We start from the raw sequence: 25,727 nt of genomic DNA on the forward strand, positions 1-25,727 counted from the left end.
GGGTGCACCGGAACATGGGTGTATGCTTCCTTCAGGTCGAGGGAGCACATCCAGTCCCCTTCCCCCAAGAGGGGGTACAAAACCGGGAGAGATAGCATTCGAAACTTCTCCCGGGCCAGGAATTTGTTGAGCTTCCTGAGGTCCAGTATGGGGCGCAGGTCCCCGGTCTTTTTTGGGACCAAAAAGTAGCGGGAGTAAAACCCCGTACCCCACTGGTCCTTGGGGACCGGCTCGACCGCCCGAAGCTTCAAGAGGGCTTTGGCTTCGGTTATAAGGGTCGGTAGCTGCGAACGGTTGCAGGGGACTAAACTTGGGGGACTGTCCGGCGGCGAGGACACAAAGTTGAGCGAGTAGCCCTCGGAGACGATCCGGAGCACCCAAGCGTCTGAGGTAATCCCGGTCCATGCCTCCCGGAAGAACCGAAGACGGCCCCCGATAGGAAGGTCCTGAGAAAGTGCGGAGGGGAACCCGCCCCGTCCGCTCATCCCGTCAAAAGGAAGGCGCTGGCTTAGAAGGGCCCTGCGCCGGGGCTTGGGGTTGTCCCCCTCTGGCTCGCTGAGACGGACGTCTCGGAGGCGGTCTCGAGAAAGCCGGGGTCGACTTCTGAGGGTATTGGCGCGGCGGAGGCCGAAAGGGTTTCTGCGGCGGGGGCCTAGGTTTGGGGCGGACCAGGGATGCTAGAGAGCGCTCCTGTTCTGACAAGCGCTTGGTCGCCGCATCCAATGACTCGTCGAATAACTCGGACCCCACACAAGGCAAGTCTGCCAGGCGTTCCTGCAGGTTTGGGTCCATGTCGAGGGTGCGAAGCCAGGCCAAGCGGCGCATGGCCACCGCGAGGGCCGACACCCTCGAAACCAGCTCAAAGGCGTCGTACACTGCATGGAATAGGTACAGCCGCAATTGAGACAGGTTGGACATAAACTTGTCGAATCCTGCTCTTTGGGAGTCCGGTAACGAGTTTCGATATTGAGGAAGGTCCTTCACCATACCACGCAGAAAGGAGGAAAAGGTGAAGGCGTAGTTTAGAACCCTGGTGGCCATCAGGGAATTTGAATAGAGGCGGCGGCCAAACTTGTCCAGGGTCCGCCCCTCTCTGCCTGGTGGAACCGCCGCAGAAACCCGTGAGGGCTGTGATTTTTTAAGAGCAGACTCCACCAGAAGAGACTGGTGTGAGAGCTGCGCCTTATCGAACCCTTTAGGGGGAATCGTCCTATACTTCGATTCCATTTTTGAAGGCACAGACGTGACTGTAAGAGGGTTTGACAAGTTCTTCAGCCAGGTTTGCAGAAGGACACTGTTGAGAGGGAGTCTAGGCACCTCCCTAGGAAGAATGGGGAGGTCCTGTTCCTCCAAAAATTCTTTGGAATACCGAGAGCCTACCATCAGGTCAATCCCCAGGGCTTGGGCCATGTCCTGAACGAAGGATGAAAATGAGGACGGCCTAGCCTGGGGAGAGGGGGTTCTCGACCGCCCCACCGAGGAGAGGGGGGAGGCCTCATGGGAATAATGAGGATCCCTAACCGATCCCGAATCCCAGGATCCCCTCTCGAGGGCCCTCGAGGGGGAAGGGGAAGTTGTCCTCCTCGCAGAACCCTTGGGTGAGGACCCCGGGGTTCGTGGGACACTCTCCCGTTTCCTCGGCGAGGCGGCCCGGGAAGACTTCCCATGGGGTGAGCGGAGGAGCCTCGGGTTGTCGAGGCGCAACTCCGACACCTGCAACGCCTCGCCCCCGAACGACGAGGAGCGGTCGCGCCGAGGCGAGCCTCGGGGCCGCTTAGACTTCCTCGATCGACGCCCCGTCCGAGGTCGCGTCGAGGGCGAGGCGTGTCTGGAAGACCCGGAGGAAGAGGAGGAAAGACGGCGCACTCTGCGCAACTTTTCTTTGGGCCTTACACTCCGCTCAGGGGGTTCCCCCGAGGTCGAGGTCCGGGGCGGGGCCGAGGTGAACGGGGTCCCAGCACCCGAGACCGAGGTCGCCGAGGCCGGGGCTCCCGAGGGAGCCGAGGCCGGGGCCTCCGAGACCGAAGGCGTCCAGGCCGAGGTCGAGGCCGCCGGAACCGCAGCACGCTGCAACACTTCCAGGGCTCCCGACAGCTCCGATGAGATCAGAGCTCGGAGGAGATCCTGGAAGGCCGGAATCCCCACGAAGGTGGGGAGTTCCGAGTCCGGGGCACACTCCCTGGAGGGCGACCTCGGTCTCGAGTATTCCCTCGGGGTGTGCGGAGTCGAGGTCCGATGCGGGGCCGGGGTCGACCCACCCGCCTTGGCCTGACTCGAGGATGGCTTCTTTGCTGAAGGGGATGGAACAGAGGACTTACCCGAAGCTTGCTTCACTGACGACGCCTTCGAGGAAGAGGGCCGAGGCGAGGCCGAGGCTCCCGAGGACGCCGAGGCCGAGGTCAAGGCCGGGGCCGAAGCCGAGGCCGACGTCGAGGCCTTAGGCGGCGCGTCGACGGCGAACAATTCGGCCATTCTTGCCTTACGGCGACGGAGGGCCCTGTTTTGGAAGGTAGCACAGCGATCACACGAGTCTGTCGGATGTTCGGGCCCAAGACAGACAATGCACCACCGGTGAGGGTCAGTGATGGAAAGCAACCTCTCACACCGGCTGCACTTTTTGAATCCCGTAACAGGACGGGACATCCACGAAGAAAAAGAAGAAGGCCGGGAACGTACCGACGTCCCGCGGCCACGGCTTCCGGGAGCCCCCGGAACCCGACGAAAAACGAAAGACTTTTTTTTTTTTTTTTTTTTTTGAAAAGAAACGAAAGGAAAAGAGTACCGCGAACTAATTCGAAGGGAAAAACAAACTAAATGCGGCAGCTAGAAGGCAAAAACACTGGAGCTCAGATCCACAGGGCTTTCTTGCTCCGCGGAAAAATTTGAACTGAGGACCACGAGGTGGGATGCGCCCTCTAGTGGGCGAGAAGGCACGCACATGCGTGGTGCAGTGTGCAAACTTGAAACTTCAATCAAGTTTGCTTGAAAAGCTGTCCGCGCCGGGGCTCCGTAGATGACGTCACCCACATGTGAGAATATCATGCCTGCTTGTCCTGGGATAAAATATAAGATCACAGGAGACAGTAAAATAGAACAGGGAGAAGGGGAAAAGAAAGCCAAAAAGGACAAAGAAATTGTTCCTCCATGCTGCAGATTATGTGCCAATAGCAAGAATACTTTTTTTTTTTTTTTGGGGGGGGGGGAGGGAAGGGGAGAAGAGAAACAAAGGTGAAAAAAGGCACTAGCAATTCAATAAAGCAAGACTCCAAGCAGTCCATTACTCGGTGAGCAACATACCTGTTATGTGCTCAGAGAGAACATTCATCTGCTCAGTACTCAGGCGCCCTCCAAGGAGAACATCGCAGCCCTCCCGAGCTAGGCGGTTAGCCATAACTGGAGCATTCCCTCCCAGTGACCAACGCATCTCTGGAAGCTTCCTAGAGGCGCTCACCAGCATTCTGAACAAGGTCTCATTGGAAACATAACGCCTGGGCAGGGGGTGGAGGAAAGAAAAGGAAAATCCCAAGATAAAGGATAAAACTAAAGATATGCTACTTATCTCTTAGCTCAGAGGTGAGCAACTTTTTACACAAGGCTACATGATTGTGTGGACTACGACAAAAGCCAGTCAAAAAGCAAAGGGAATCCACCATGCATTTGGTACAAGCTCTTGCTTCCCAAATAAGGCCTGTAGTCTATGAAGATGGATTAAGCCAAAGCGTCCCAATCCTGTTCTGGTGACCCCTCAGCATATTCATTGTGGAGGTCTTGAAAATTCAACTGGCTGTGGGATCCCCAGTATAGGGTTCAAAAGCCCTGGACAACACAATCCTTGTTTGTTTACAACTGTGTCTTTAAAAAATGCTTTGAAGTCATGCTACAAAGTCAACGTTGCCCTAAAGTTTCCTTTAAGCATGGAGGCAGATTACAACCACATAAAATCTTAACTTAATATAAAAAAATCATCACTATAACCTAGTCCAGTTTTTGGAAGGAGATGTATTAGATCTATGAAAAGCAGTATCACTCTGCACAGTATTTGCTACTGCAAGTATCTAAAGCTATTTAAGTAAGATCAGAGCCATTGGGAAGGGAGGCATGGCAGGGCACTGTGCTACTTAAGCTGAACACAATGTACTGTGGGCTGACAGAATATGTTCATGTAGGGCTAGATTCACTAAGTCCACCGATCAAGTCCCGACCACTTAGCGTCCCATTTGCAACCCGATTTTCCTCCAACCCGATTCACTAACCTCTATCCCGATCATCCTCTGATCCGATACGTGCATGTATGCAAATGAGGGAGAATTGCATTCAACTGTAGACAGACAGTGATTCACTAAACAAATCTGGAACACTAACTGGGCTGGCCGATCAACAAAAGAAATGACTGCTGGGGACCAGTCGCTCACTGCTTTCCGAATGCATCTCCTGCTCTCTGCCTGGATTCTCCTGCTCTCCTGCCCCAACTCTCCTCTTGCTGCACTGCTCTCGCCCTGAATCTGTCCTGCCGCCCTGACTCGCCGCTCTGCTCTGGCCCCAAATCTCCTCCTCGCTGCCCCGACTCTCCTGCCCTTCTCTTTTTCTTTACGAGCCCGTGGTTTTAACCCGCAGGTTAAAACCACAAGCTCATGAAGAAAAAGAGAAGTTAAAAAAGATGGTCTGTGCTTGCATCAGGATTGCTATTCAGCGATCCCTGCAGCCAGCTGGGGGCATGATTCCAATCATCCTCATTTGCATGAGGATGCGTCATGATAGGATCGGTAGGTCCATTTAGTGAATCTAGCCCTTAGTTCCCAGCACAGGCCAGTCCTCGCGTTGGCATCTTCTGCTTCCTTTCATGTCCACTGATGTCATTTGGGTCCTACCTTGCTCTAGCTACCTCAGTGTTTCTGAATACACTCTAAGCTTAACAAATACCAACCAAGCTCCGCCCCAGACCCCACTCCATAATAATAGTACTAATTGTAACTCAATTTCTTCCAGCCATTTTTCATATAATATAATCTTAATACATAATGGTAACCACAAAATTTAAACCAAAGCACACTGTACGCAGAGAAAATGTTAATTATCATTTATATTTGAGGGGAGGGGGGTTCAAAGAGGTCAAGGCGGATGACTTTAAAATATATAATCAGTAACTACTATAGAAAAACAGACAAATATAGAGCAAAATATAGGCAGCAGATATAAATTCACAAAACTGACACATTTTGATCACTAAATTGAAAATAAAATAATTTTTCCAACTTTTGTTGTCTGGTGATTTTGTGATTCTCTGGTTGCATTTCCTTCTGACTGTGCATCCAATATTTGTTTTTCTTTCTGCCTCCTACACGCTTCCTCTCCTCTGGACCCCCATTCTCTTCCCCAACCAACATCTCTCTCTTTCTGTCCCTCCATGAGTCCAATTTTTCTTCCTCTCTCCTCCACACCTATTGGCAATATGTCTCCCTCTCTCTCACTGTCCATCTGTCTTGAGAGATCCAGGCATCTCTCCCACCCCCCTCTACTGCCACATCCAACATTTCTCCTCTCATCCCCCAGATCATATGCAGCATTTTTCACCACTGCCCACCAGCCCCATGCCCATTTCTCCTTCTGTCACCCCTCTCCAGCATAATGTCACATTTCTCCCTTCATCACTATGTCCAACATTCCTCCCCCTTGCATCCCCTTCAATCTGCCCTCTCCAACACCATATCCAACATTTCTCCTTCTCATCCTTCTATTCCCATGCATTTCTACCTCACTCCTCTCTGCCCAATTTTCCTTTCTTCCTTTCCCCATGTGCACCATCTCTTACACATTCATACCTATTAATTCTCCCTTTCCATTCCCTCCCTTCCGTGTCCCATGTTCATGCCCCTTCCCTTCCTTCTGTGTCGAGTTCGTGCCCTCTCTCCCACCTTGCCTTCCAGCTTTGTCCCAAAATTAAGCTGCATGCCAGAGATCCCTGCTTGCCCCGCCTACATCCCCTCCCTTCCTCGAAACTGCAGGCGCTGCCGGGGATCCCTGCCCGCCCTCTGCTGAAGCTGCAGCCAGGGATCCCTCCCTGTCTGCGCATCTGCTGCACACCCCCAACTCTGAAGTTGACCCATCCACAGAAGCTGCAGGTGCCGCTGTGGATACCCAACCACCCCCTGCTTAAGCCACTGCCGGGGATCCCTCCCTGCCTGTCTGCCCGCCACACCACCCCTCACTCCAAAGCAGACTCTGTTACTTTGTTGGAACCGGACTCGCTCCATCCTCCCCCAGCAGCAACTCCGTACAGGGATGGCGTGTGCAGCGATTCACATGCTGCATGTGGTTAGCCCACAAGCCTTCCCTCTGATATCAATTCTGACATGGGAGAGAAGGTTCCAGATCAGCTACGCAGTGTGCAAGTTGCTGCCTGTGTCCCTGCACAAATATGTTTGTTAAAGACTATGGCAGTATATGATGATTTCTTTTATTTTATTCAGATTATTTATTGTTTTATTCATATTCTTCATATACATCCAGGAGTGGTAAGGGGGGTTGGGTAGGAGGAAGTTTGGGTTGTTTTAAGAATTTGATGTGGTACGACAAGTGAGGTGATTAAATTTGCAGATGATACGAAGTTATTCATAGTAGTGAAGACGCAGGGGGGATTGCGATGATCTGCAACGTAACATATCAGGCTCAAGGAATGGGCATCGACATGGCAGATGAGGTTCAACGTGGATAAATGTAAAGTGATGCATGTAGGTAACAAAAATCTCATGCACGAATACAAGATGTCCGGGGCGGTACTTGGAGAGACCTCCCAGGAACGAGACTTGGGAGTTCTGATCGACAAGTCGATGAAGCCGTCCATGCAATGTGCGGCGGCAGCGAAAAGGGAAAACAGAATGCTAGGAATGATAAAGAAGGAGATCACGAACAGATCGGAAAAGGTTATCATGCCGTTGTACTGGGCTATGGTGTGCTCTCACCTGGAGTACTGCATCCAGCACTGGTCGCCGTACATGAAGAAGGACACGGTACTACTTGAAAGGGTCCAGAGAAGAGCGACTAAGATGGTTAAGGGACTCGAGGAGTTGTCGTACAATGAAAGATTAGAGAAACTGGGCCTCTTCTCCCTCGAACAAAGGAGATTGAGAGGGGACATGATCAAAATGTTCAAGGTACTGAAGGGAATAGACTTAGTAGATAAAAACAGGTTGTTCACCATCTCCAAGGTAGGGAGAACAAGAGGGCACTCTCTAAAGTTGAAAGGGGATAGATTCCTACGAACATAAGAAAGTTTTTTTTACCCAGTGAGTGGTAGAAATCTGGAACGCTCTTCCGGAGTCTGTTATAGGGGAAAACACCCTCCAGGGATTCAAGACAAAGTTAGACAAGTTCCTGCTGAACCAGAATGTATGCAGGTAGGGCTAGTCTCAGTTAGGGTGCTGGTCTTTGACCAGAGGGCTGCCGCGTGAGCGCACTGCTGGGCATGATGGACCCAGCAGTAGCAATTCTTATGAAAGTGCTGTTTGTTTGATTTTATTATGATACTTTCTTGCACTTTCTACAAGTTATTATATAAAATCGATAAAAATTATAAATCCGTCTGGCTCCAATAAAGTAACGGGGTTGACTAGGGAGGGATCTTCTGCGGTGGCCAGGCCATGTACCCCCAGCAAGTAGCCTGCGTACCCCCAAGGGTACGCGTACCGTGGTGTTGGGAAACACTGCTCTACCTCTCTCCTTGCTGTCACTCAGTCACTTCTTAAAGTTCCTAGTCTCTGTACAGGACTACCATCAACCATTTCCCTGCTAGTCCAGTCCTAATCTTATTGGTGGAAAAATGCTTTATTCCAGGCTGATGCTCCCATTCCCTGTAGATGTAATTAGAAAAAGCCTACTCTCCACATTTTCTGGAAGTAGACAGTACTACATGAAGTCTTCGAGGAGTCAGATGATGCCTTATAAGAAAGCAGATTTTGAAAGACAAAAAGGACTGGACTGAAGTGCTCTATGGGTCAGATTTATAGTTTGCCTGTCATCTATTTTAGCATGTTTCATGATTTTCTAGGGCGTGTCCATTGGGTGGGATGGTAGAATTCAGCGGGCAGCCATGAATTATGGAGGTATTTAAAGAAGCACCATCAAGCTGGTTGCTATTTACTAAGGCTAGATTTCAACTTTAAAAAAATGTAATTGTGATTAAATGCACAATTAAAGATATTTTATTCATTTCCCACTACAGCTCCTTGTGACTTTGGGCAAGTAACTTAACCCTCTATTGCCCCAGGAACAAAACAGATACCAGTATATAATAAGTAAACTAATTTGGTAGTAACCACAGAAAACCGCAGCATATCCAATTCTTTCCTCCCATCCCCAGATCCAATGTTGCTCCCTTCTCTTCCTTCCCCAAGGTCCATTATTTATCTCTCTCTCACCCACCTTCCTCCCTCACATTGTCTAGAATCTCTCCTTCTCTTCCTTCCACCCTCATAAGCAGCAACAGAAACTTGGTGGTGAGCAGAGCCAAGCTCTTCTGGTGGATCAGCCTTGGTCATAGCTTCCATTGGTGGCCCCTCCAGTTCGGCAGCTTCAAATTTACATTAAAGGTGGTCTTCTGCTGGTCCACAGAAGTGGTAGCATTGCACATATGCTGCCTGCAGCCTGGTCTGAAATAGAGAGTTGCGAGAGAACAGAAATCAAATCTGTTCCTACCCATCCCCTGCTGGAATCAAACCCAACCCCGTCCATCTCTGCCGGAATAAAATTCATTTCCATCTGTCCCCATAAACTTCAGAAGTAGTTATAATTATGTGACTGAATTAAAGGGTCTAGCAGAGATCCATTTACAAAGACACTTTATTAATTTGGAAATATTAATTGGGAAGAATACATACTTTGTAAATGGGTCTAGGCCAGAGCCTCTAATATAAATATAAAACTAATACTCCAGTTGATGAGGACCTCAATCTATGTCAGCTGAAGACTTCTTTGAAGGTGGCCAAAACTCCTTTTTACCAAGCTTGGCAGGCAGCAGCAATGTCCTTAAGCCACAGATGCTGGCCCCTGCTACATTTCTTAGAAGGGAATTCCAACCTCCTTTGAAGGAGGTTCTCAGCTGGTGGTGCTTGGAGATCTCCACCAGCTAGAGCAAGGATCAGCAAGTACGTCAACACTGGAGAAATAAAAACAAAAATGCATTCCTTTTCTGCTGAACACAGTACAAAGACTTCTGCTATGTACATTTCCCAAAGCTAACGTATTTCAGTCAATAGTAACATAGTAAATGACGGCAGATAAAGACCTGAGTGGTCCATCCAATTTGCCCAACCACACATGCTCCATAAATTAATTTAGTTTAAATGGTCCTTTTTCTTAGATATTTCTGGGGCAGAAACCCAGAGCCCTGTCCAGTATTGTGCTTAGGTTCCATCTACTGGAGTCTCCATCAAAGCTCACTCCAGCCCATCTCGACCATCCCAGCTATCAAAACCCTCTCCAGCCTGTCCTCAACTGAATGTCCATATACAGGACACAGGCCGTGCAAGCCCGTCCAGTACTGGCCTTAGTTCCTTCAATGCACATCCATTATTTTCTGATTAGAGATCCTCTGTGTTCATCCTTTGCTTGTTTGAACTCTGTCACCATTTTCTTCTCCACCACCTCCCTCAGGAGTGCATTCCATGCATCAAGCACCTTCTCCGTAAAGAAGAATTTCCTAACATTACTCTTGAATCTACCACCCCTCAACCTCAAATTATGCCCTCTGGTTTTACCATTTTCCTCTCTCTGGAATAAATTTTGTTCTACGTTAATACCTTTGAAATATTTGAATATCTGAATCGTAACTCCCCTGGCCCTTCTTTCCTCTAGGATAGGGGTGCCCACAACATCGATCGCAATCTACCGGTCAATTGCAAAGGCAATGTCGGTAGATTGCAGAGCCAATGTTCTCCCTAACATTCCCCCAGTCACTTTCTCACTATAATTATGGCAGCCTGCAGAGCGAACGTAGCAGGCTGCCGTCAGCCTCTGTAGTACGTTCCCTCTGCCTCAGTCCCGCTCCCAACGTCAGAGGAGGTGCGGGACCATGGCAGAGGGAATGTGCTACAGAAGTTGACAGCAGCCTGCTACATTCGCGCTGCAGGCTGCCGTAATTAACTTTCGACTGTGGTTGGCTCAGAGGGAAGAATGGAGGTGAGAATTGACCTGACAGTCACTGTGTGCAGAGAAGTAGCGGAAGTAAGGCCCGACACGTCGGGGTAAAATTGTGCCCGTCACGAGGACCCTGGCGGGAAGGGGATTGCCTTAGAGACGCTGGATCGAGGAGGGGGGGGGGTGGAGGAGAGATAAAAGGACCTTGAGGAGGGGTGGAAAAGCAGCCTTCAACCAAAAGGGAGGGGGAAGACAAGGCAGATCCTGGACTACTAGAGGGGTTAGAGAGGGGAAAAACTCTGAACCGAGGAGAAAGAGATGCCAGGCCCTGGAGAAGGGAAAGACAAAGAGAATGAGAGAGACAAAGACCTGGACCAAAGGTGGGAGGATTCAAAATTTTAGCAGAAGGAAGATAGAAAAAAGGCGAAATCTGAAACAAAGGGGAGGCAGAAGTTGGACTATGGGAAGTGCAGACAGAAGAGACAGAGTGGGAGAGACCCTGAGGAAGAACAGAGAGATCCAAGTTCAGAACAGAGGAGGGAGACATGTTGCCAATAGGGGTGGAGGAGAGAGGAAGAAAAGCTAGATGTTGGTTGGGGAATGGAGCGAGGTCTGGAGGACAGAAGAGATGTACTCGGTATATATATATATATATATATACACACACAGTGGTACCTTGGATTACGAGCATAATCCGTTCCAGGAGCATGCTCGTAATCCAAAATGCTCGTTTATCAAAGCAAGTTTCCCCATAGGAAATAATGGAAACTCGCTTTGATACGTTCCCCCCCCCCCACCTCCCCGAGGCCAGCAAGATCTTCATTTCTATGAGTAAGATTAATTCAATTATACAAATATTCAGGTGACAGCCAATGTAATATTAAATAAACCATTGTTTATAGTGTGAAATCAAACCAAGTTCTCACTGGAAGCCAATGGAAATTTCTGGAGAAGCAGATTCAAAATTTGAATAACCAAAGATCAATCGCACCAAAACATTTTGAATGTTTAGAACTTTTTAAATAATCCCTCCGTCAGTCCCGTCAAAACAGAGTTGCAATACTCAATATGGGGTAAATAAGCAATGAGTAAGCAGCTGAACATTAAAATTTAAGTTTTAGTATTAAAATTAGCTCTGACTCTTTGTAATCTGCTATAATAAAACCCTTAGCACGCATACACACTTCAATCTCTGTGCGTCCGTGCTTCATGATCCATGCTTCCGTGCCGCCACATGCGCAGTAGGAGCCTGCCACAGTTTGTAATGCGTGCAGCGGTTTCCCTGGCAACGTTCCTGCCCCAAGCTCCAACGCCAGCTGACTTTCTGCCTTCTGACTATACCGCCGCTGCCGGGATGCCTCTTCTTCTCACTCCCAGACCAGCAGAGGCAGCAACCGCAGTTTCATCAAGCAGCCACAGGGCATTTGCTAGGCCAGCCCACTTCGATAATGCGAGGCGGGACGGCCTAGCAAAAGCCCCCAGGCTACTCGGCCTAGCGGATGCTGGACAGGGAGCAGGGGAGAGAAAAGGGCTACTGCTGGACAGGGGGGAAGTAAAAGGAAGGGAGAAGGACTACTGCTGGACAGGGGGAGCAGGGAAGGGGTGCTGCTTGACAGAGGGGAGAGACAAAAAGGAAGACAAGACAGGCAGGGGTAGGAAGAGAGATAGACATACAGAAAGAAAGAAAGAAATGCCTAAGTTTACACATCTATTCTAGCACCCATTAATGTAACGGGCTAAAAAACTAGTCTTTTCATAATACTTTAACTATTGGATTAACAAACAGTTCAAAAATATTCATCAAAAACGGCCCCTAATATTTTTAACTGTTTTCTATCTTAAATGAGACGTTATTGATCATGATTTAATTTTCTGTATTGGGTCTAACTGGAGTCCCTATCACCAACCCCCCTTATTTAAGTAGCGCTGGCCGTTACTTAACAGTTCCGATGCTCATAGAATTCCTATGAGAATCCGAGCTGTTATTGCAGCAGCCAGCGCTAAAAACGCTAACACGCTTTGTGAAGGAGGGGGTAAGTATTTAGTCTTCTTCAGTTTTAATCTAAAAGTTGATGTCCACTTAGTCATATCTAAACCTTTAGTAATCAGATGCTTAATCTCAACTAATGAGTTTTCAAAAGGTATAATCAAAGACAGATCATCTGGGTATATAAGCATTTAGAAACCAAATTTAGAAAGTTGAATGGCCCATTGAGACCTACTGTATATATTGGTCTGTAAGTTGACAGATTTTCCATGAATAAATCAAGGTCATCTTATTTATAAGACATTCTCATCAGTGCTATAACACTCTTGCTATTGTTAGCTTCATAGAAGCAGGAGAGGTAGTCTGGTTGTATTAAAGTTGTTTTATAAGGCAGGGCCAGTGCTATATATATCCCTGATGTGGGAAGAGATCTTAATTCTGGCTGCTCTCTCCTGCGTCTCCCCCACGAAAAACCTTATTCGAGATTTTTCAAGATTCGCGGGGGTTCCTGGAATGGAACCCCCACAAATATCGGGGGAGTACTGTACATCTATTTTTTGGGACATTCTCGAATATAAATACATCCACAAAATAAACGCACAAAAGCAAGTTTTCGGCTAAGAAACCTACATTCTTAGCAAACTGATGACAAAAAGGAACATATCTGAACAGGTTGTTAAATGTTTTGATTTCATCACATTTCTTAAAGACTGCCTTGAGGAATTGCATTATTTGAGGAAAAATATATTTTGTTATTATTGAATGTTACCATCATTTTGACACAGTTGTTATAAAGAAATAAATAGTTGAAATAAGTGTTGACGGGGTAATTTCGTGCACCCGGGAATGTGAAATTTAGTGCATGAATCTCCCTATCCTAGGCAAAGAACATTAGCAGTCAGTGTTTTAGGGCTGCCTATGTGTTAAATGTGATTGGAGCAATGTGGTCTGGATACCAGCAGTTTTGGATTGGAGTTGCTGCCTGTTAGTATAGGTTCATGAAACCTGATATGCACTGTTACTGAAAGGTAACCATTTTGCGAAAAACCTTTGGGTTTCCAGCAAATTCTATAAATGTGCAGTGCTAGGATTTGAACACGAGTCAATGGCACCTAACTAACTAATGCCAACTATAATAAACTTCAGAGCTAAGGGGGAAGCCAATCAAGAAATATAAATTTGCTGATGATGTTTTAAAGAAGTCACACCAGTGAACTGGTCGGTGTCACTTATTAAGCACTTGGATTGAGAGACTGTTGAAGTAATGATTGCACTTAACAGCAGTAGCTTCTTTTGCAGGCTGCTGTAGAAAAAATATTCTCTTCCTTTGGACTCATTCTTTCTAATTGCTTGGGACCCAATAAAGCAGGAACACTTGTTTTTCTTTTCCAGATTACGAATAAACGAGAACATGGAGATGAGTTAACTATGCAAGATAGTATTTTAAGTTTTTCATGTGTGGACCTGGTGTGGACCTGGCTGATAGTCTAACTCCCTCTTCTACTAAACCGCACTAGCGGTTTGAGTGCCGGGAGCCGCGCTGCTCCCGACGCTTATAAGAACACTATGAGTGTAAGGAGCAGCGTGGGCCATTCAGTGCAGCTCCCCAAGCTAAAACCGCTAGCGCGGTTTAGTAGAAGAGGGGGTAAGTATTTTTAAACATATTTTGTTTAACCACATCAGTTAACATGGATGTTTAAGCAAACATAAGAATACATATGCTATAATGTTATTGTTTTGGTTAAATAAAACTATGTAAATTGTTATTAAGGTAATGATTATTTTTCTCCTTTCAATAAAGTACAGCAGAAAAGTTGTCCAAATATGAATGATTAACATATTAAATGGGAGATAATTATGAAATTATTACGAGGTGAACTATTTATATCTCTCTAATAGTATAACCAAATCAGTAATTTTTTATATAACTGTAAAACTAATCTCAAAAGTGGTTTTTTGTTTTTTTTAATGAAACCTTCATCTGGTTGTAAATATTAAGATTATATCAGCAAGAATGAGTCTTTGTAGAAAACCATGATTTAAATCAAGTCTTTCTGACTAGTGATTTAAATTGTGATTTAAAATCAATTTAATTTAAAATCAAATCCACCCTGCCTGTGCCTTGACAATTTTTGCACCTTGTCAGTGTGGCACGAGATAAAGATTGAAGATCACTGGTCTAAACCCTGTTTGAATAGAGGCTAAAATTTCTGTCAACACTATGGGCTCCTTTTACGAAGGTGTGCTAGTGTTTATAGCGCATGTACCGGATTAGTGCGTGCTATAGCGTGCACTAGCTGAAAAACTACCACCTGCTCAAGAGGAGGCGGTAGCGGCTAGCGCGCACTATTCTGCACATTAAGGCCCTAACGTGCCTTTGTAAAAGGAGCCCTATAAGTACTATGCATAAATTGAGCCTAAATACTAATACCAATAAAACATGTGAAAACTAACACACAGTACAACTTCAGGAGTTGTTAGGGTTACTTTAAGAGCAGACATTAAGAATCTCTTACCTAGCAACTGAGAGAATCCATCCCAATGTTTTAAGGATATAACATTTTAACCATTAAGCCAAGTATCAATTAGTTGCTCCCCCCACCAAATATACATTCATTTATGCACCAATTACTTCTGCTGCAACACCTAACTAACATCTTCCACCTGAAGAAGAGATATCAAGACATTAAGATGCTACCTTAATATATCTACAAACTGAAAAGGTTAATTTGGTTTCCACAGAATATTGCACTTACTCTGAGGCTGCTCCAGGTGGGAAGAAATAAGCGAAGCTTTCAGCCAGCTGCTTCTCTGTCTCGATGAAATTGTGATGGATGGGAGTACTGCTGAATTCGATGCCTGCTTCACTCAATAGGGCAACACCATCTACAATAATATCTAAACAACCTCCAAAACCTGGAAGAGGTGAGGACAAGAAGATGAAAAGGCAGACTCGAAAACGAACGACAGAGCTAGATTTTTGCTAAGCATAAATGCCAAACTATTTTGTTCTTAGGTTTTTTGGGTGGGATGAAACAGTAGTAAGTAAACCATAAGTCTTTGTTTTGTACAAATTACTGCATAAACTCAAATATAAATAGAAATTTGGGGTCTCAGTTTATATTCAAGTCCTCCCTGAATCTGCACTACCCCACCCCCCTCCCAGAGCAATTGCAGGCCTCCCCTTAGGCCTACCTCAAGCCTTGGTGCTCCAGCTGTGAGCCAGGATAGGAATGATCCCTTCTATATCCTGTCCAGCCTGCTCTGCACCAGCCCACCTCCCTCTCAGACACATCACAGGCCTACCTTTAAAAACTCCAGTAGTCCAGTGATGAACCAGGGCAGAAGTGATCCTCCTATGCTCCTGCCCTGTGTAGTCTCACTAATGAAAATGGCTACCATGAGTTTCTGCAGCAACCATTTTCATTAAAGACACTGCACGGGACACCAGGGCTTTAAAGATAGGCCTGCAATGAGTCCAGGAGGTGATCGGGCCATCTGGTGAAGAGCCATCTGGGACAAGACACGGGAGGGATCGCTCCTGTCTCAGCTCACCACTGGACCACCAGGATTTAAGGTAGGCACAGAGCCCAACAGGATAGGAATGTGGATGTCAGAGAGGGGGGGAGGAATGAAAGAGGATTACCAGTACATGAATATAAACCCTTGATTTATATTTGAGTCAAACTTCCTCCCACTTTTTTTTTTTTTGAGGGGGGGAGGAAAGATACCTTGGTTTATAGTCAGATGGTTTTATATTTGAGTAAATACAGTAACTGGGTGGGACTGTAGTCATGTTTACAAGAGTAAGTCTAGATGAGCCCGTTTAAAATATTTCTTGCAGAGCCATGGAGCAGTGTTACATTCACATTAGTGTTCATAAAATTAAGTGTCCAGGTTGGTGGAAGTTCTAATACCAGCTTCGTGCTGGTAATGTGAGAGATATGAAGGGAAGGTTAGGTTCTTACCTTGATGATAATCTTTCTAGTAGAAAGGCATATGATGGGAGCCAGACAGAGATTTGGCAATATGTTCTCTTAGGCTTCCGCGGCTGGTGTCATGATTGTAGCAGGTTTCTGGGCCTTGCCGCATCTGTGTAGAAAGAACCAAAAACCTGCTACAATCAGAGATTTGGCAACTCCAGACACCAGCAACTCTCATGTCAGCACAACCACAAAGTCGTCATAATGACATTAGGTTGACAGCTGTGGCCCCTCCACATTGGTGGGAGGCTATTGGCATTCCAGAGGGAGTGGGAGCAAATCTCCTCAGACCGCTGGGTCCTAGATCTTATTCGAGAAGGTCACAAGATAAGAGTTTTAATCGCCCTCCTTCAAATCTGTTCATCAACTCTCCAGCCAGGCAGCCAGAGGTCCGAGTGACAGTTCAAAGACTTTTGGACATTTACAGCATAGAACCAGTTTCTGAAGAAGAATCAGGCTCTGACAGATACTTCAAAGAGCCCAAGAAAGGCACAGAAGCCTGAAGACCTAAAATCCATAAATGCAGTTCTAAGAAACCAGTTATTTACCTGTAACAGATGATATCCAAGGACAGCAGACGGACATTCTAACGTGTGGGTGATGTCATTCACAGAGCCCGGTACGGACTGTGCAAAAAGTGTACTGTCAAAGTCTCAAGACTGCCCATACTGTGTTTGTGATACCTTCCCACCCGTTGGCTTGCGGGACCATCAGTTCAGTAAAAAAGCTAAGTCACCAACTAGGGGAAGAGGGAGGGTCATGAGAATATCAGCCTGCTGTTCTCGGATAACACCTGTTACAGGTACCTAACTGGACTTTAACCAAGGACAAGAAGACAGCATGGTATCATATGTGGGACTCCCTAGCTGACCTACAAATTGGTGGGTAGTAGGCATTTAAACAGAGAATAAATTTTGTAGAACTGCATGAACTGAGGACCAGGTGGCTGCTTTACAGATGTCCTCAACAAGGATGGATCATAAACGAACTACTGAGGTTGTCATTGCTTTAACTTTATGTGCCGTGACATGACCCTCCCGAGTTAGCCCAGCTAGAGTATAGCAAAAGAATATACAGTTCGCAAGCTAGGTGAAGATGGTTCTCTTGGTGACAGGAGTTCCCAACAGCTGATATATCAACACTGGCTTATGCTGTCACTATGTATACGTACACTCATAATGAGGTCACTATTTAAATGCCTGCAAAAAATGACAGCTTCAACCTGGCTAGAATGCATACATAGCCAAATTGAAACTGTAATTTTTTGCAGGCATTTAAATAGTGACATCATTATGAGTATACATAGTGACAGCGTAAGCCAGTCTTTGATATATCAGCTGCTGATTTTATAACCAACGTCAGAACCCATGTGACTTCAATTTAAGAAGGTTCTCCGACGGCGTCTGTCAGTTACAAAGCGCTAAAACTTCGGGTAAAGCTTTGCCCATTTACACAACTTGGTATGTATGCCTTGTACTTTCTCCCTTTGATGCTTTTAAAAGTTTTTGCGCCCATGTAATAAAGTTTGAAAGATTTAAGATTGTGTTTCCTGTTGTTTACGGAATTACAAATATTTACGCCAACATACAAACAAGGTTTTTCTCAGTAAATCTGCTGAGCTGTCAAGAGTAGCATATATTTAGAAGTGGGTCTCCTGAAACAGGTTTCGAAACAGGGCCACATCGGGGACCATCCAACTGCACCTAAGATAAGTAACTTGAGGCTACCTTACTTGTTTCTGTATTGGCACATTGTAAAGATATACTATATTTAAAATATTAAAAATTTTAAAAAAAGAAAAAACAACCAGAAAGACATAAGTAGCGATATACTATGGACTATTGAAAAACAGAGATTTATTGACATTAAGTACTATGCAATGACTGGACTGTCAAGCTCCACAAGGGGGCAAACACCCCTCTCATTAAAGCTACACATCTCTGAGCATAAGGAAACATATCAATTAATGCCTAATTTTCAGTGCTTTCCAAATATAAGTGGAGATATGTTGTGAGAAATTTAACTGTCTGGCACATGAATTTGTATGCCGTTTCACATCTCCTACATTCTAAAGTTATTAATACCCTGTTCCAAGGATTTTTGGTGACTAGGTTTGCATCCATCTTTGGCATTAACATTCAATTTTTCCATTTTTCTGCTGTCTTCTCAAAATCTACTTTTCCATGTCTTCCCTTCCTATTTTCATGGTCTGACATCTCTCTCCTTCCTTTCCCTCCCTCCTTCCTTCCTTCCCCCTGGTCTGGCATCTCTCTCCTTCCTTTCCCCTAGTCTGGCATCTCTCTCCTTTCACCCCCTCCCCTGCATGATCTGGTATCTCCTTTCCTTTCCCTCCCAAAGGCTTGGCATATCTCATTCCTCTCCTCTCCCTTGTCTTCATTCTCCATCCTTCCCTCTCTCTCCCCCAATTGGGTGCAGCATTTCTCTTCCCCCTTCCCTGTGCAGCAGCAGTAGCATTTCTCTTCCCCCTTCCCTGTGCAGCAGCGGTAGCATTTCTCTTCCCCCTTCCCTGTGCTGCAGCAGCAGCATTTCTCTTCCTCCTTCCCTGTGCAGCAGCAGCAGCATTTCTATTCCCCTTTCCCTGTGCAGCAGTAGCATTTCTCTTCCTCCTTACCTCTCCCCACTTCCCTCCTGCCCCCTTCCCTGTGCAGCAGCAGCAGCATTTCTCTTCCTCTTTAGTTTCTGGCCGGCTCCCTTCCTGCAATCATTTTTCCTTCAAAGACGGTGGCTCCTCATGCGATCCGCACCTGAAGCATTCTTTCTGACATCAGAGAGGCTTCCCGACACAGGCGTGGATCGCACGAGGAGCCGCCACCACAGCCCATGGCTTTGAAGGAAAAACGACTGCAGCAAGAGAGCTGGCCAGAAACTAAACACTCTTATCATCGCGTCCAAACTGCGGGCTGCAAATTAGTACCTGGGGGGGTCGCGGGTTTGAGACTGCTGGTCTAGAACTACTAAAAATAGCATAACCTGACCTTCCAGGGGTATATGGTCTACCATGTGGCAAAAACTTAGGGCAATGAATTGCTACACTGGCCATAAGGTCATCCAGCCCTTTACCAAAGAGCATTTGGCTCTTGAAAGATAGACTGCTCAAAGTGGCCTTGGTAGCTGAATCTCACACCCACTGACTGATCCAGAGCATTCTACAGGTGGATATAAAATAAGTAAAAACCTTGCTCATGACCCTATCATCATATAGAGCAGGGGTCTCAAAGTCCCTCCTTGAGGGCCGCAATCCAGTCGGGTTTTCAGGATTTCCCCAATGAATATGCATGTGATCTATGTGCATGCACTGTTTTCAATGCATATTCATTGGGGAAATCCTGAAAACCCGACTGGATTGCGGCCCTCAAGGAGGGGCTTTGAGATCACTGATATAGAGCATCTGCTACATAATTCACTCCCAAAAGCAGCAGCATCCTCTGCCAACAGAGCCCGACACAATCTTATATGGCAGGTGTGTGCAACCAAAGTAACCGCAGCTGCAGTTTTAAGTCCAAAAAGCCATAGCCTTGACTGCCTTTTGAGGACTAAATCCACCCTTCAGACTTGTGCATCCTTTAAAATCACTTTCAGCTGGACAAATCAGCTGCTGAAAATCAGGGGCCATCAGATATAACTTTAACATAGTCCTGGTCACCCACAGAGGGCCTTCACAGATGCTCCATCAGCATCTTGTAATATCAGGATGTGAAAGGAAAAAAAAAAAAAAAAAATGTAGTCTGAGCCTCAAAGCTTCTCATGTTCAAAAGCTATTTATTTATTCATTCAATTTTTTTGTCCAACTTCCCAAAGGAGCTCAGAATAAATTACAAATCAGATACTCAAACATTTTCCATATTTGTCCCGGCAGGCTCACAGTCTTTCTACTTGGGGCAATGGAGGATTAAGCAACTTGTCCAGGGTCACAAAGAGCAGCGTGGGCCTTGAACCCACAACCTCAAGGTGCTGAGCTCTAACCATAACATCACACTTTTCTCTAGAGGTCTGCAGGGCTTTGAGTTTCAATTCCCACAAAAATTCCATGATGACCTCTAGCAAAGCCACTGGCTTAAAAAGGCAGCATACTGGTGGGTCCTTTCCCTGGTCCAAGGCTGCCACAAACTCCTGGCTAGTAGCTCCTGTCTGGGGTCTTGAATCCTTCAAAACTGAGGATTTATAATGAGAGACTAAAGGCATTGACCCTGACTCCCAGTCATCCCAGTCTTTCTTTGACTGGACCTCCGATTCCTGCAGTGAATTTTAAGTGGGGAAACTGCGCTCTGGAGGGCAACCACCCCTGTGCAACCTCCCCTGATACTGTAGACAGTGCAGGCAGAACATGATAATTCAGGTAGGCTGCGAACATTAAACTCACAAAATCAGGAGTAAAGTCCTGTACAGGATGCCCCAAGGTCTCTTGCAGGGACTTACATTGTCTCCTCATGGGCCCAGCAGCAACTGCGCACCCGCGCTTTGTCAAATTTGCCAAGTCGCTATCCAAGGGTCCTAGGAGGGATTTTTACCCCAAAAACTGAGCCATCTGCGACTGTCACCCTAGAACAGGGGTCTCAAAATCCTTCCTTAAGGGCCGCAATATAGTTGGGTTTTCAGGATTTCCACAATGAATATGCATGAGATCTATGTGCATGCACTGCTTTCAATGCATATTCATTGGGGAAATCCTGAAAACCTGACTGGATTGCAGCCCTCAAGGAGGGACTTTGAGATCCCTGCCCTAGAGAGACTAGAGAGGGCTAGGTTCAGCGCTCCCAGCCCCCTCACATGCTCCTCAGCACGTGGAACACGGGAGCTCTTCAGCCAGCCATTCAGTGCAAATCTGGCACTAATCCAAGTTAAAACATCCTGAGGAGTCCATCTATATATCAATTTTAATCAAAATTGAAGTGTTTTGATACAGATAGAGGCTTTAAAAACAAAATTAGGAAATTCAAGATGGCCACTGCAGCAGCATTTCGATACAAAAAAAAAAAATCCCCAGCCCAGGGAAGTTTGAAAAAAGAAAATTCCACAAAAAATTCAGCAAAGGGGTTTTTGGAGGTAGGGGACCCAAACACTAGCCTTGAAACCTTTAAAACTGCCATTTTTGGACCCCCCCCCCCCCCCCCCCGGATTTTCTCCATAGACAGCCATAAAGTGTACTCACAGTTCTTTTGTACAGTAGTCCTTTCGGTACAGAAGAACAGATGCTGGGGAATGGAAAAGACTTCTGCCTCAGACAAGCATGTAAAAATAATCCAGATGTTTGTTTCTTTGGGCTGCCAGTCAAGACTATAAGAGTGTGAAACCCCAGACTGCCTCCCGCCTCCAAGCTCCTCGTGCATCTTTTGGTAAGGTGGAACACAGCTGCCACCCACTAGAGCCCTCCAGCCTGCACTCAAGCTCTGGAACCAACTAGGAGTGAGCCTTGCTACCAGCCACTGAAAGCCTTAATGCAGGTTGGCTAGGTAGGGTTGCCCTCTCAGCTACAGACTTCTGTCAAGGGAGTCTGTGTGTTCTCTTCGGCAGAGCTGCCCCCAGTAACACTGGTGACCTCTGGCGCACCGAAAAGCCACCAAATTCAAATAATCCCCACCCCCCCAAAAACAATAAATAAATAAAAATGAAATAAAGATCAGAACAAATCAGAAAGACACCTTACTCGTGTGTAGAAGGAAAAACCAAGGAGCTAGAGCACTGCCCAGTGATGCAGGAGGCAGAGCCAAGAGAGAAAATAAATATAGATGATGCACTAGATCTAGAAATGTTTTATGTGAATAAGAAAAGCTGGTTGGCACAGAGATGTGCGCAATGGAGGCTAGGGGAGGTATTATGCAGCTGACATACCAAAAACCAAATTATAAACTATCAAACTACAGTTTTTCAAGAGGGAACAAAAACAAAGATAATTAGATTCCATTCAGATTCTGATCAAGTCTTATTTTTAAACCATCAAGTGTTACTGCAGCATAAATCATTTTGTTGCACAATACACACAGACATCCCAGGAATGGAGCTGTGAATACACAGCAGCTCGATACACACCACTAGTGCCATGTGGCTTTGTACGGATTACTGCCGACGCTCGTATCTAATGTATCGTATGTTTTATGAAAAAATTATGTTCAAAGGGCAACATCATTCACTGGTTAGGATAACCTTTGAATCCCCACCTATTTGCTCCATTTAGTCTGAATAAACATCCTTGTTTTGCTTTCATAAGCAGACTGCATTTATTTCCATGGTTTTATTAATCTATGATAGTAAAACATAATCAAATTAATATTTTGCTGTATTTTATATGTAGTAGCTCAGACAGAAATACCGTATTTTTCGCTCCATAAGACGCACTCTTCCCCCCAAAAAAGTGGGTGGAAAAAAAAGGGTGTATCCTATGAAGCGAATACCTCAATTCCCCCCCCTCAGTTACCTTATTTAGACCACCGCCCGCCTGGCCCTTCCCAGCAATTCCTACTGTTCCAGTGCTGCGCTGCTGAGCCAGGAGTCCCCTCCCCCCTGCTGCTTAATCAACGTGTCCTCACAGCGGCAGCAGCGGGAGTTAATTAAATCCAGCAGGCGGGCAGGCTTGGGGGGGGGGGGGAGAGGACAGAGGCTGGAAGGCAGTGAGGGGAACATAGGAGGAAGGGACAATTGTTGGGCCCGAGAAAGAAAAGAAAGAAAGAAATCACCAAACAAAGGTATGAAAAATGAATTCATTTTCAGTTTATTGATCAAAATGTGTCGGTTTTGAAAATTTATATTTGCTATTTATATTTTGCACTATATTTGTCTATTTTTCTATAGTTGTTACTGAGGTGACATTGCATATTTTAAAAAGTCATCTGCCTCGACATCTGGCATCCATCCGAGGATAATCAAGGAACTGAAAGGGGCTATAGCTGAACTGCTTCAACTAATAGCCAATCTGTCGATTAAATCAGGAAGGATTCCGGAAGACTAGAAAGTGGCAAATGTTACTCCGATCTTCAAGACAGGTTCAAGGGGAGATCTGGGAAACTAGAGACCGGTGAGTCTGACCTCAGTACCAGGAAAGATGGTAGAGGCGCTGATAATGGACTGCATCATTGATCACCTTGACGGACACAATCTGATGAGGACCAGCAAGCACAGATTCAGCAAAGGAAGATCTTGCTTGACGAACTTGCTGCACTTCTTCGAAGGAGTAAACAGGCAGATAGACAAGGGTGACCCAGTCAACATTGTATATCTGGATTTTCAGAAGGCGTTCGACAAGATTACGCATGAACGACTACTTCAAAAAACTGCGAGCTATGGAATTGAGGGTGAAATACTCATGTGGATAAAAAACTGGCTGGCGGATAGGAAACAGAGAATGGGGTAAATGGCTAATACTCAGACTGGAAAAGCGTTATGAGTGGAGTGCCACAGGGTTCGGTGCTTGGACCTGTGCTCAACATATTTATAATGACCTGGAAATTGGTACGACGAGTGAGGTGATTAAATTTGCAGACGATACAAACTTATTCAGAGTAGTGAAGACACAGGAGTATTGCGAAGACCTGCAATGTGACAAACACACTCAAGAAATGTGCCGCGACATGGCAAATGAGATTTAACGTGGATAAGTGTAAGGTGATGCATGTCAGTAACAAAAATCTTATATACGAATACAGAATGTCCAGTGCAGTACTTGGAAAGACCCCCCCCAGAAAAGAGACTTGGGAGCACTGGTTGACAAGTCGATGAAACCGTCCATGTAATGCGCGGCAGCGGCAGGGCAAACAGAATGCTAGGGATGATTAAAAAGGGGATCACGAACAGATCGGAGAAGGTTATCATGCCACTGTACAGGGCCATGGTACACCCTCACCTGGAATACTGCGTCCAGCATTGGACACCGTACATGAAGAAGGATACAGTACTACTCAAAAGGGTCCAATAAAGAGAGACTAAAATGGTTAAAGGGCTGGAGGAGTTGCCGTACATTGAAAGATTAGAGAAACTGGGTCTCTTCTCCCTTGAAAAGAAGAGACTGAGAGGGGACATGATCAAAACATTCAAGATAATGACGGGAATAGACTTTGTAGATAAAGACAGGTTGTTCACCCTTTCCAAGGTAGAGAGAACGAGAGGGCACTCACTAAAGTTGAAAGGAGATAGATTCCGTACAAACGTAAGGAAGTTCTTCTTCACCCAGAGAGTGGTAGAAAACTGGAACGCTCTTCCGGAGGCTGTTATAGGGGAAAATACCCTCCAGGGATTCAAGACAAAGTTAGACAAGTTCCTGCTGAACCAGAACGTACACAGGTAAGGCTAGACTCAGTTAGGGCACTGGTCTTTGACCTAAGGGCCGCTGCTTGAGCGGACTGCTGGACACGATGGACCACTGGTCTGACCCAGCAGCGGCAATTCTTATGTGCCTTGTCCCTGCCTGCCCTATGCTGTTTTGGGTCCTTAGTTCCCATTTTTTGGGTCCTAGACATTTGGTCTGTACTAACACACATTAGAGACAGTCCTTGGCCATAATGTTTGCAATCTTCTTACAATAAACATACCGAACCAATAAGAAACTTCAGTAGCAAAGCAAGAGATACTTATCATCAATTGCTAATCTTAGTTGCATTTGCTCTGAGCCAAGATAGGAAAAAGCAAAATTAAATACAATACAGCTTCTTAGATTCCACAATTTGACAGGGAATCATTGCAGCTTACAGTAATACCTTCCTGCTTTCTCTCACATCTCAGTAAACAGCAATCACTTGGTGTTGGCGCCTTGGTTTGGTGACACTTCACATATTCAGGGGGGGGCAAGCCCCATCCATACCTGTTCTGTGCCTAGAATATACGAGTCTCACTCATAATTCTTACACACAAAGTTTTCATAAGGCTCATATTTAGGCAAATAAAGAATAGTGTTTTCATCATCTTGTCCTAGCCTCAATCTCCCCTATTTTTTTATTTCTATTTATTTTTTTAAGCTATTTAAAATTTTTAATATTGTAAACCGACCAGATACCTGTGATGGTCGATATATCAAGCCATAAATAAACTTGAAAACTTGAAACTTGATCTGACTTCATCATGCACTGAAGGCTAAATGTACTCAAAATTATATCTGTGAAAAACTTGCATGGCAAAATTGAGCACATTATCACATAATGCACAATGAATATGCGTGGAAGATTTGTGCAGAAAGGTGATGAATGGTCAAAATTGCAATAGTTAATCATCATCAGGTTTCAGAAGATGGGACCAGGGTAAGGGGAGGAAGTGTGGTAGCATCTAGCTGCCCCCTATGCCTGGAATAAATTACCTGAGTTTGTCCGTCAAGCCCCTTCCCTTGTTTAAAAGCAGATTGAAAACCCACCTTTCTGATATAGCTTTCAACCCTTAACCCCAGTGGCGTACCAAGGGGGGGGCGGTGCGCCCCGGGTGCCAGCCCTGAGGGGGTGCTCCCGGCCTTGCCGTTCAGTTCCCCCCCACCCCCGAAGGATCGCCCGCCCCACTGACCTTCCTGCACCACCTGTGAAGCAGCCCGCAACAGGATCACGACGTCAGCGATCCCTGAGCTGCTTGGGCGCTGATTCCTACGCCGCGGTCCCGCCCCTCCTCTGACGTCAGAGGAGGGGCGGGACCGCGGC

General features: G+C 46.1%; 1 protein-coding gene across 1 annotated transcript in view; it reads right to left on the minus strand.

The window, feature by feature from the left end:
* Positions 1 to 25,727, minus strand: part of LOC117356819 (ADP-dependent glucokinase-like) — a 108,138-nt gene that overhangs the window by 66,831 nt on the left and 15,580 nt on the right. Inside the window, exons 2-3 of the mRNA XM_033936549.1 lie at positions 14,875 to 15,034; positions 3,298 to 3,488 (exon numbers count right to left, since the gene is read on the minus strand). Of these exons, the coding sequence (XP_033792440.1) occupies positions 3,298 to 3,488; positions 14,875 to 15,034 (351 nt within the window). The remainder of the gene's footprint in view (positions 1 to 3,297; positions 3,489 to 14,874; positions 15,035 to 25,727) is intronic.

Source organism: Geotrypetes seraphini, chromosome 3, assembly GCF_902459505.1.
Source record: "Geotrypetes seraphini chromosome 3, aGeoSer1.1, whole genome shotgun sequence".
Lineage (NCBI taxonomy): Eukaryota > Metazoa > Chordata > Amphibia > Gymnophiona > Dermophiidae > Geotrypetes > Geotrypetes seraphini.